Source organism: Ammospiza nelsoni, chromosome 5, assembly GCF_027579445.1.
Source record: "Ammospiza nelsoni isolate bAmmNel1 chromosome 5, bAmmNel1.pri, whole genome shotgun sequence".
Classification (NCBI taxonomy): Eukaryota; Metazoa; Chordata; class Aves; order Passeriformes; family Passerellidae; genus Ammospiza; species Ammospiza nelsoni.
In genome coordinates, this window is record NC_080637.1 from 70,496,404 (window position 1) to 70,509,355 (window position 12,952).

Consider the following 12,952-nt stretch of genomic DNA (forward strand, 5'->3'; position numbering starts at 1 on the left):
CATATGGCAGAGGTTTCTGCCCACAGAGGTTGAATGCCAGCATCCATCATGACTTTCCAAGAATCCAGCAAAGAGTAATGATTTGCAGGTTTATGTAAAGAGCAGCAAAATGAAGACTATACCAAAGTGACTTTATAAAAACCAGTATGAACTAGTTCTAGGTGTCACTGTAAAAATGTAGGTGTTAAAGATACTTCTATGCTGGTTGCCAGCAGTGGCAGAACAATCTATTGATATCATCATGTCAGAGCAGACTAACCTACATTTTAGAAATTAAACATCATCATAAACAATTGATATATAAAGTCAGGGGATACATGATGCAGATTCAAGCAATTAAGTGTGCCTTCCTTTTGTTACTTAAGGGTTGCAACCACAAGGATTTCCCTACTGAGAGAAGCTGCTGCTTTCCAGTGGTGAACTAGTGCAGAAGGAGCAAAGTGGAGGAGGTGACTGCACTAATTTGGTGTCAGAATTGTTGGGGTGATGCCTCCACATCTGTCCTGCAATAAACACTGCAGTAAGAATCAAATTTCTTTCTGAGCTTGGGCAGAGAAGCGAGAGTCCGTACTGAAAGCTGTTCCATACTGCTGACAGCACATGGAAAGAGAAGTAATAGAAGTAAATTGAGATGTTAATAAAGAAGGCAGGAGATAATTTAAAAGCACTAGTAGAGCACACTTAAGAATGGTAGTTATGTTTACTTTTTTACTTCTCTATTTTTGTTTTTCTTCTATCCTTCTCTTTTCCATTCATTTGCTCTCTTCTGCCTTCTGCACCGGAATTCAGGTGTGATTTTCACCTACAGAAGTTTGTGCTGGCAGAACAGGGAGCTGGGATGCTGTGTGCGTCGCAGGTGATGTACACCCCCGAGGTGAGAGAAAGCACAATGTACAACGTGTTCCACGGCCAGGCTCCAGATCAGTCAGCATGCCAGCCCTGGCTGCACTGGGTTTGTGTGGAGGGTTTGCCCGGGAGGGTGCTGGGGCAGCAGGGTGACCTCGTCCCCGGCGCTGTGACGCTGAAGCGCAGCAGCAGGTGCTGGGGCTGGGCCCTGGAGCTGCTGCCCTGCAGAGCCAGGCTCCTGCACAGACCTGCCGGCAGGGACCCCAAAGGGAGGGAAACACCCCTGGACACACCATGGTAAGGGAATGGGGGAGCCCTGGGCACCCGGGGACGGGGAGGGCTGTGGGGTCTGGTGTTGTTATCAATAGGTTTTGCCACCAAACCTGATCTCACACACCACTCACTACGTAAGGAAATGGGAAAGGAGTGCAGAAAATCTCACTGAAGCATTACAGCATTAAGTTTCTTCAGAGAGTCCTTAAATAGTGAGATAATATAAGTGAGATTTATAAGTTAAATTACATGTGGAGTCATAGCTGCTTGGTTCTTTCTGTGGAGACCATATTTTCTCAACACCAGTACATTTTCATACGAGACAATTCTTTTTTAGAAATAAACCAAAAAAGTCATTTGTCTTTGTGTCTGTTTCAAATTAATTTAGCCCCAGTGGCTATACTGTCCACAGCTATACAGGGTATGCATGTATATTTCTGGAGTCCATGAATTCTTTTATATATGTATGCATTTAAGTAAGTGAAAAAATGCCCTTTGTTTTTAAGTTTTAGTGGTTTATTATAAATTCGTAGAAATCTCTCAAAATCGCTTAGAATGTGAAAAATCCATTTCACCTTGTACCCCAGTATATCTCTAGCACGGAGTCTAATTTTGGGGCAGAGGAAGAGCCATGTTACCTTCTGCCAGCTCATCTCACAGGCAAAATACTTCCAGGGGCTTCCCAGACTTAGGGAAGTGAGTGAGTTTGTGGAACAGCTGGAACACTAAACTCTCCCTTTTGCAGTAAATCCTGGAGAGAGATTGTCTTTTTAAGAGTCAAAGCTGTCCCAGGTGTAGTTTCACTGTTTCTTTGTTAAACCTGTCCTGGGTCTACAGACATTTAAGTGGTGGGATGTGAAACATGAGTTTGGAAATGGCTCCAAATTAAAATATCACATTAAAAGATCAGTTTACTCTGGCTGTGAGGCTGAAGAAGGCCCACCCTCTTCCCTGCTAAAAGTCTGGCATCTATTTTAATGCTCTTCACTATGCAAAGTCAGAAACCTGTTTCTCACTGTCTTCTCTCTTTGCCAGAATATTTCCGAATTATTGCTGGGGAAGGAGAAGATGAAATAGCTCAAAAAGCAGGCTTGAGATGTGGTTTCAAACTAGTGCTGCTGAAAACAGTCTGAAAAGTCTTCAACTGCAGTCCTGTATGAAGTTTTTTATAATAACTTCCTCAGGCAGCACTTACTTGTTCTATCTGTGAAAAACAGACCAATTCCTCTACAGACCTGAAGAAATGAGCAGAGCAGTTAATATTTTAAAATACTGCTTGGCTTGTAATTATAATTTTGCTTTAAAAGATATTATTTTTTAAAAGCCAGCTGGCCTCATTGCTGTGTGTGAAAAGAAAAGAAACCCTTATTTTTCTTGCTGCCTGCCAGCCTCACAGATTCATACTGGGATTTGAAACAAAAGGCAGAAACCTGCCCTGTGGAAAGCCAGCATTAATTGAATTCTCTAAGCCCAAATATGCCTTCGGTGTCTCCTGAGTAATCCTCCAGATTGCAACACAGTGACTTATGAAGCCCCCCTGTCACTCAGATCACTCAGAAACTTTTGCACAACTCAGTTGACAAAAACCAGGGTTGTGCAAGAACACTTGAGAGCACATGCATTTGCGGAGTCAGCAAAAATTCTCAGCTTGGAAATTAGTACTGAATAGAAATGATTTATTTCGTTGAATAAAAGCTTTAAAAAGATTTAAATGTTCATGTTCATTTGAACTTCTGGGGATGACTAGCTGGGGCAGTGCTGACTTTTGAAATTCTAGTTGCTTCTGAAAAAAATATCTTCAGTTTCTTAAACACAAATTTATGCCAATTTGTGAAGAAAACACTGCTCCATAGATGTTGCTGGTCACACATTGTGACTGAAAATTTAGTTTTTGGGGAGGATACATTAAATTCTCAGGTCACAGAATGATTTTGCTGGGTAAGCAGTTACAGAATTTAATTTAAAATAAAATTAACTGGTCAAATCTGATGGTGCCATTGGTTATCTCTAAATGCAGTATCACAAAACAAGGATGAGTGAGGACCATCCTCTGCTCTTAAAGCCAGGCCTGCTTCATAGCTGGGCATCTCAGTTCTCCTTCCCTCTCCAAAGCCTGGCAGTGGTCAGTGAGCTGCTCACTGGAAACCATTCTGGACAATGAGTTGTTTTCTGCATTGTCTGGATAAATATTATCTGGCATAAGCCAAAACTGTGCCATTTTTTTGGAATTATCAATCAGCACAGGAGATCACAGGCCAGTTTTCAGTACTATGATATTTTTTTACTCCCTAGTACAGACAGGGCCCTGGGGATCACAAAACCAGAGCTCAGGCACCTTTAATTGCTCCAAAGCAGAAACCAAATCTGAAAAAATCCACATGCCTGAAACCATTCTCTCCTCAAAAAAATGCCTTTCACTACACCCAGTGTTGCAACTGCTGGGACTAACCCAGAAGTATTTGCTTTATAATTCTGCTTGTGAACTTATGAAATCCAGCAGCAGGGCCCTCATGCTCTTGCACTTTTAAGTGTACAGGATTTTGGAGCAATTGACAGCTGCCTGCTTTAGGCTGGTGTTACACAGTTTTCTCTTCCTGGCTGCCACAGAAAGAACACTGGAAATCATGAAAATACACTTCACTGCAATGGCACTGACAAGCAATGGAGTAAAATTGTGATGTAAAATTAATGGCTGCTCAGGAGCTGGAAGGAACATTTATTTTGACCAAGAAAATCTGGAATAATTTCCTTGGGTGAAAGCAGCTCTTCCAAATTTCCACACTAGCCTGCTGTCAGAGAGTAGAAGGATCAAAAGACATGATCTGCCTTGGGTTACCTAAGGGTGAGGGATGCCACGTGGCTGTGTCAGGTTCCAGCCAGGATAAAAATAAACTAAACTGGGATGTGCTCCTCAGCAGGGCCAGTCCAGGAAGAAAGGTGGGGTTTGAGTAATTGAAATTTATTTTTCCTGACTGTTTTAATGCACTTCTATAGTACAGCACACACGTCTCAATTTTTTAAAGAACTGTCCTGTCACTGTCATATTTTCTGAAAAATTCCCTTTGCCCAGGATTCTTCTCCTGGGAAGCTGAGAAACCTCAGAGAAAAAGGAAAACAATATTATCTCATTTGCTTCTCCTGTGATTTGCTCCTTTGGAATGTGGTTGGAGATTGTTTATCCAACATGTGAATTGTTTTGACTTAAAGACCAATCACAGTCAGGCTGTGTCAGACTCTGAGGAGAGAGTCAAGAGTTTTTGGTTAGTATCTTGTTTAGCCTTCTGTAAGTGTCCTTTCTCTATTCTTTAGTATAGTTTTAGTGTAGCATAACATAACATAACATAACATAACATAATAATAAATTATTCTTTTAAGAACATAGAGTCAGATTCATAATTTCCTCCCGTCATTGGGGGACCCCAAAAATACCACACTGTCCCAGTGTCTGGCATGTTCAGTCCCATTGTGGTCACGGGGCTGAACAACCAAACAAACAGCTGACAGTGACAATTCACTGATTTTTTGGAAAAGCAATACACTGGGAAAAGGTGACCACCAGGAATAGGGAGGGCTAAGGCACATGGATTTTCCTGACCCTGCCTCTCCTCTCTCCCCTCAGCGTGAGTGCATCTCTGTCCACGTGGGCCAGGCTGGAGTGCAGATAGGAAACGCCTGCTGGGAACTCTTCTGCCTGGAGCACGGCATCCAGCCCGATGGCACCTTCAAGGACCTGCAGGACAGACTCAGCTCTGATGACTCCTTCACCACGTTTTTCAATGAAACAGCCACTGGGAAGCACGTGCCACGGGCTGTCATGGTGGACTTGGAGCCCACTGTGGTAGGTCAGTACAGAAACAAACCTGCAAAATGGAGATGAGATTGCTTTTCCTCACATCACCTTATATCTCCACTGGCACAAAGTGGCCCTTTGCCCCTCAGGCTACAACTAGGTAGCAAGAAATCAATTTTCTTGTGACACAGGATGCCAGATTCTGTCATAGGTCTTATAAATATAGGAACAGGAGGATCCCCAGCAGTTTAATGGCTGGTACACGTGGTGTGTACAGCTTCTCTTTGCATCAATATTTAATTTGGGTTTGTTTATCATGACATTTTTGCCATTCAGATTCTGCTTTTCTTCTGTTTGGATTTAAAGCAGGAGCCTGATCGCTTCCCTCCAATAATAGAAGAATGTCTAAAAATTGGGACACCTGAATTTCTTCACACTGTTTTTTTCTGGGGACTTGTGGATGCAGGTTGTACTTGTCACTGACAAGCTCATGAGAAGAGAAGTGGCTGAACTGAAGATGCACAATAAATCAAACAAATACAACAATGAAAAAATGCTCTGGAGACATTTCCCTTCTCCATCAGCATCTGTCTTTTGGCATCATGAGCTCCTGATGCCAACAACAACCAGAATTTCTTGGCACTGGAGCATATTCTTACTGTCACCGTGATATTTTCTAAAAAATCCCTTTGCCAAGATTTCTTCTCCTGGGAAGATGAGAAGCCTCAGTTTCTTCATGTTTTGCTGCTCTGGAATGTGGTCTGGAGATTGTTTATCCAAACATGTGAATTGTTTTTAATTAATGACCAATCACAGTCCAGCTGTGTCGGACTCTCTGAGTCAGTCACGGGTTTTTACCATTCATTCTTGTTAATCCTTCTGATGTATCCTCTCTCTTTCTTTAGTATAGCTTTAGTATAGCATTTTAAAATATAATATAATATAATATAATATAATATAATATAATATAATATAATATAATATAAAATAAATATAATATAATATAATATAATATAATATAATATAATATAATATAATATAATATAATATAATATAATATAATATAATATAATATAATATAATATATATATAATATAATGAATGGAATGGAATGGAATAGAATAGAATAGAATAGAAATAATAAATCAGCCTTCTGAGAACATGGAGTCAGATTCTCATCTCTCACCTCATCCTCAGGACGACCCTCACAAAGATCACATTCTTACAATTTCTCTTTTTTCTTCAGATGAAGTTCGGGCTGGCGCCTTCCGGGAGCTTTTTCACCCAGAACAGCTGATCACTGGAAAGGAGGATGCAGCCAATAATTATGCCCGTGGCCACTACACCATTGGCAAGGAAAGCATTGACATGGTGCTGGACCGTGTCCGTAAGCTGGTAAGTGCCAGCAGCTCTGAAACAGCAGTTTGGGCTCTGCAGAAGGAAGAAGGGCAGAACTAACAGCTTGTTAATTGCAAATGATACCCATGGCTCAGCAAAGAGATTGCAAGTCATACAGATGGTATTTGGACATGGTACAGAAGAGAGAAGCCCAGTAGTTCACTTCCCAGCTGCATGATTCCAGGCTTTTTTATCAAGTGGTTATGAACATGTAATTTTTAATTATTAGCACAGCCCTACAGCACCTATACTGATACTGAAGGGTGGATTAAGCAGTTGTACATTGCTGGTTTCAGCTAGAGTAACAGAACAGTGTGAAGTTCAGAGAGAGAGAGGCTTGGACAGATCCTTATGTTATAAGTTGAGACAGTGAGGAAAGCAAAGCTTGGAACTATCACCAGCCCTTTCCCAGGAAAACCTGACATGAAATCTGTGCTGTATACTGCCTGTGACTGCTCACTCCTTCAGCTCAGGACAAGCGCACATGGCAAAGTCTGTTCCACCTTTTTCAGTCATTGCTGTTTCACTTTCCCTTTTGCTTTCCAGACCGATGCCTGCTCTGGCCTGCAAGGATTCCTGATCTTCCACAGCTTTGGTGGCGGTACGGGCTCTGGATTCACCTCCCTGCTGATGGAACGCCTCTCTGTGGATTACGGCAAGAAGTCCAAACTGGAGTTCGCCATCTACCCAGCCCCTCAGGTCTCCACTGCCGTGGTGGAGCCCTACAACTCCATCCTGACCACGCACACCACGCTGGAGCACTCGGACTGCGCCTTCATGGTGGACAACGAGGCCATCTACGACATCTGCCGCCGCAACCTGGCCATCGAGCGCCCCACCTACACCAACCTCAACCGCCTCATCAGCCAGATCGTCTCCTCCATCACGGCCTCGCTGCGCTTCGACGGCGCCCTCAACGTGGACCTGACCGAGTTCCAGACCAACCTGGTGCCCTACCCGCGCATCCACTTCCCGCTGGTGACCTACGCGCCCATCATCTCCTGCGAGCGCGCGCACCACGAGCAGCTCTCCGTGGCCGAGATCACCAACGCCTGCTTCGAGCCCAACAACCAGATGGTCAAGTGTGACCCCAGGCACGGCAAGTACATGGCCTGCTGCATGCTCTACCGCGGGGACGTGGTGCCCAAGGATGTCAACGTGGCCATCGCTGCCATCAAGACCAAGAGAAGCATCCAGTTTGTCGACTGGTGCCCAACAGGCTTCAAGGTGAGTGGATTCGGTAGATATCAAGGTGAGTAGGGCTGCCATAGCGGATATTTTTGCCCAACGTCCGGGAGGAATGGTGCATCTGACTCCATCTTATCAGAAGGCTAATTAATTACTTTATTATGCTATGTTATTCTCTATTATATTACATTTAAATTACATTACATCTAAACTGAATCTGCCAAGCACCCAACTGCCCAGCATCTTGTGACTGTCACACACATGGATCCAATTGGCCAATGACTCAAAACTCACACCCGAATCCAGCTACCAATTCTCTTCAGGTAAACAATCTTCCACAATGCATTCCACTTGTGAACAAACAAGGTGCAGCAAATGAGATAAGAATTGTTTTGATTATTCTTTGCTTCTCTCACTGCTTCTCTCAGGTTCAGAGAATGTGAATCTCACAGGGCTGCCACAAGCTTCTCTATAGTGTTGAAAGGGGAGGTTCAGCCCAGCAGAAAACTTGTATTTTTAAAGTTTTCTAGTAGAAAACTTGTATTTAAAGTATCTAATCTATTTCACTTATTTCCCCCAGAACATGGGGTATGGGGACACCCCAGTCATCAGTTTCTCTGGGTCTGGACTGAAGGCACTTGAGACAGTAACTCATGTTTGGACTCAGGTGTTGATTATTTCTTATCAGTAAAACAGTCTCACTGCTGTGAGTTCAGCAGCAAGGCACAAAATGGCCAACAATCTCTGGTTACAAGGTCTTTTAAGACCAAACTATCCAATTAAGAACTGACACCCAGATTATTTTCCCTTTTAACCCAATAACTGATCCCAAAGAGCCCCCAGTGCAGACTTTTCTGCCCAATTACAAAATGCCACCCAAACCCATGGAGAAGGAAGAAGAAGCATGAAGAAGAAACCCAGCACAACACCCTGTGCCCTCCATCTTGCTCCCACCCACAACACACTAAAAATCCCAAAACCTCAATTTCTCACCAAGTGATACAGCTACACTGCTCTCTATAATCCATTTCACACTTTTGTGGATTCCAGTCTATCTTGAAGTCTGGGAAACTTTCTCCATGGATGAGGGTCAGAGTCAGTGCTGCCCTGGGGGTCAGGGCACCCCAGAGCAGACACAGAAATATTCCCTGTGCCCTGGGTTTCCACAGTGGGGGAATATAGATATTTCCCAATGAACGTAAGAAGGATGCATTTATATCAAATGTGCCTTTTCTCCTTTGGACATCCCATTGACACAGGCTCTTAGATATTTAAATAAGTAGAAATTAGAAGTGCACATGGGTTAAAATTGAAAGAAGTTTTAATTTCAGACCTGACCTTTGGAACAGCCAATGAGCATTGCCTCTGAGGCACAATCTAAAATTGAGGAAATACCAAAGTTGATAAAATTAATAAAGGAAGGAAACACTCATATTAGGGAATCTCTTAGTTAATCTAGAAATATTATACAGCCTCTTCCCACTGCTTACACAGCAGTGTCTGGAAATACATTTTCAACATTAATACAGACTTCACCAGTGGAAAAGCATTTGTCATACAAGCAGCTCCTTCAGCAATGAAAACTCCCAACTGGGAACCAAGTTTTTATGTTAGTTTCTACAGAGTATCTTGGTGAAACACTATGTTCAGTATTGAGTAGCTGTTAAAAAAGCTACAAACTTGTCAGTGTGCATTAATGTCACAGACATATTTTATGAAAAATCCCTTTGCCAGGATTTTTTCTCCTGAGAAGCTGAGAGGCCTCAGAAACGAGATGTAAACAATGATTATCTGCTGCTGTGGAATGCAACAGGTGCATCTTTGATTGGTCTCATGTGGTTGTTTTTAATTAATAGCCAATCACAGTCCAGCTGTCTTGGACTCTCAGTCAGTCACAAGATTTTATTATCATTCCTTTCTTTTCTTTGCTAGCCTTCTGATGAAATCCTTTCTTCTATTCTTTTAGTATATAGTATAGTATAGTATATATAGTATATAGTTTTAATATATAAAAATATAAAAAATAATATACATATCATAAAATAATAATATATATAATAAAATTATATATATCATAAAAATATATATAATAGATATCATAAAATAATAAATCAGTCTTCTGAAACATGGAGTCAAGATTCTCATCTCTTCCATCGTCCTGGGACCCCTGAGAACACCACCACACATTAAACAGTAGAATAGTATAGATATTAGAGTGAGTAAATAGATATTAGAGTGAGTTTCATGCTGTTTGACATTTGTGATGGCCTTTGCCACCTGGCACCACTCTACCCCAGCATTTTCACTCGCCTTCCTTCAGCTCTTTGGCTGCCTCCTGCTCCTGCTGTTAGGAAATAAATGGTACACATAAATAAGTGGTACAGCCTTTTCTCCCATCCCTGTTTCCAGGTTGGGATCAACTACCAGCCCCCTACGGTTGTCCCTGGAGGGGACCTGGCGCAGGTGCAGCGGGCTGTGTGCATGCTGAGCAACACCACGGCCATCGCCGAGGCCTGGGCGCGGCTGGACCACAAGTTCGACCTGATGTACGCCAAGAGAGCCTTCGTGCACTGGTACGTGGGAGAAGGCATGGAGGAGGGAGAGTTTGCGGAGGCCAGGGAGGACCTGGCTGCCCTGGAGAAGGACTATGAAGAAGTGGGAACTGACTCGTTCGAAGAAGAGAATGATGGGGAGTAATTAAAAAAATGCATTTTGTGTCCGTATCGCTGTACGGCGTGTGTCAACAATCAGCTCAGCTTTTCTGTATGTTGTAAACATAAATTTAGGAGAGGGCATTTTTTATTAATTATCCTGTAAGATACCATCAGCTGTAGTCTGGGGTCCCTGGGGCACACACTAGGGAGGCACTGGGGAGCACTTGAGAGGGACTAGAGGCACTGGGGTGGGATTGGGAAGATGAAATCCAAAAGAGAATCAAAAAGGATCTTCCCTGTGCTGCCCCACCTGCTCAGGTGTGCTGCTCCCCTCTCTGCACGGCCCTGGGGCACAGGGATTGTCCCTTGGCACACCTGAACAATGCCCCAGGAGCACCCAGGTGTTCCCCCTGCCCTGCAGATGCTGTCTCTGCTGTCCTTTGGGAGATTCCTGGGGATCACCCCCTCCAGCAGGTACAGTAACCCCCGTGAAAGGTACAGTAACCCCCCCGGAAAGGGGGGGGGGGGCAGCCCCTCCTAATCCTCACTGACCACACCTGGGGCTGCCCCGACCCTCCTCATCCTCCCTGACCACACCTGGGCTGCTTCACCCCTCCTCATCCTCACTGACCACCACGGGGCTGCCCTGGACAGGGATTTCCGCAGGGGTTTCACTGAATCCCGCTCTGAGCCTCACTCACCAAGCCTCGCAAGCCTCGCTGCTTCCACGTTAAACCTGAGGCTGCCTGGGATGAAGAAAACCAGAACCGATCAGTCGGGATCGCAGCATCCCAGAGTTACCGGGATGGGCCGGGATGGGGCACCGCGGAAAACCCGGAACGGATGTACCTGGAATACGGAATGGGGGAAAACCCGGACTGTTTTTTTTTCCTGGAATACGGAATAGGGGGAAACCTGGACTGGATTTTTTTCCCCCCAGAATACAGAATGGGGAAAAACCTGGACTGGATTTTTTTCCTGGAATATGGAATGGGGGGAAAACCCAGACTGGATTTACCTGGAATATGGAATGGGGAAAAACCCAGACTGGATTTTTTTCCTGGAATACGGAATGGGGGAAAACCCAGGCTGAATTCTCCTGGAATATGGAATGGGAGAAAACCCGCACTGTTTTTTTTTTTTTTTCCTGGAATATGGAATGGGGGAAAACCCAGACTGGATTTACCTGGAATATGGAATGGGGGACAACCCAGACTGAATTCTCCTGGAATATGGAATGGGGGACAACCCAGACTGAATTCTCCTGGAATATGGAATGGGGGACAACCCAGACTGAATTCTCCTGGAATATGGAATGGGGGGAAAACCCACACTGTTTTTTTTTTCCTGGAATATGGAATGGGGGGAAAACCCAGACTGGATTTTTTTCCCCAGAATATGGAATGGAGAAAAAATCTGGACAGGATTTCCCCCAGAATACGGAATGGTGAAAAACCCGGACTGGATTTTTTCCCCAGAATACGGAATGGGGGAAAAACAGGACTGGATTTTCCTGGAATATGGAATGGGTGAAAACCTGGAGTGGATTTCCCTGGAATATGGAATGGGGAAAACCCTGAAATAGATCATCTCAGAACATCAAATAGGGGAACCTGGACTGGATTTTCCCAGAATAGGGAATGGGGGGAAAGATGGGGGAAAACACGGTTTGATCCCAGTCTTCTGTACAGAAGTGTACAGCAGAAACCGTGTTCCTAAACCACGCAAACCAAAGTGTTCCAGCAGTGCATGCTGCTCAAACACTCAACCATCACTGGAGCCGCCCAGGTGCTGTAAGAGACCGGCTGTTGGTGCTCGTGGCTTGAACAATCACTGGGTGCTGCTCCAGTGATGCTCGGAGGGGCCTCCCAGGTGCAGGGGATGTGCACACCTGGGGCTTCAGCCTGGGTTTGCAGATAAAGAAGGGAATGATAAGAGGCAATCCTGCCAGGTGGGATAGGTCCTTGTCAAGCCTCCCTTACACAATGACTCAGTACTCTCCAAGTACTGGGACATTCACATCTCAGATGAGGCAATTCATGTTGGCTGATTTGACATAACACTGGATGTGGATTTCTTAACTTCCTGAAGGCTTTTTAGATCTCATCCTGACCACCAACATTACACTTCATTTTATTTGCAAGCACACTCAGTAATTAGGAGTCCTGCTCTTGAAGCAGTTAATGCACTTTTTGGGGTTATTTGGACATTAGGAGTGCCGTGGCAATTATCAGCAGCTAACAGCTTTTGTCCAAGGGGCGGGCAGTGTGGTTGGACACTCAGACACTGCTGCCTTTCAGTTTGAGTTTCCCTTTATCTGAGCCCATTTTCTGGGCTCTGCCTGTTGCCTGCTTTGGAAGGGCCATGTCACGACTGAGTTCTGCAGGCAGAGCTTAAAACATTCTTAAGGCATAATACTCCTCCTAACTGAGTGCCCAGGCTCTCACAGGGGTCATCACCAAAAGCTGTTTCAACTGCACACTGCTTTAGCAACTTCCACCTGGCAGATCTAGCTCCTGTTCAACCTCCAGTGTCCTTTTGCACTTTGCTCAGGTGGTTTCGTTCTCTCTGGCCAGTTTATGGCTTAGAGGTTCTCCTCTCTCTCTCCCTTCCTTTCTTCCTTCCTTCTACCAGCCAGTCGCCACACAAGCCAGTAATAGAAAGGGAACATCACTAAATTTAAACTATTGCTGAGAACCTCTGCCACAAGGCAAGACACTGAGTTATTTGTGAAACTGAGCCCTTGCGCTCAGAAGTCCCTACAGATACCCACATCCCCTCTGTGACGATTCAGGACAGTTTT

General features: G+C 44.3%; 1 protein-coding gene across 1 annotated transcript; it reads left to right on the forward strand.

Moving 5' to 3' along the window:
* The first annotated feature begins 1,057 nt into the window (after nt 1-1,057).
* TUBA8 (tubulin alpha 8) lies at nt 1,058-10,245 on the forward strand. The gene is made up of 5 exons (XM_059472710.1): nt 1,058-1,143; nt 4,739-4,961; nt 6,156-6,304; nt 6,854-7,534; nt 9,905-10,245. The coding sequence occupies exons 1-5, from the start codon at nt 1,141-1,143 to the stop codon at nt 10,190-10,192; spliced, it is 1,344 nt and encodes a 447-aa protein (XP_059328693.1). The 5' UTR covers nt 1,058-1,140; the 3' UTR covers nt 10,193-10,245.
* Nucleotides 10,246-12,952: the final 2,707 nt, after the last annotated feature.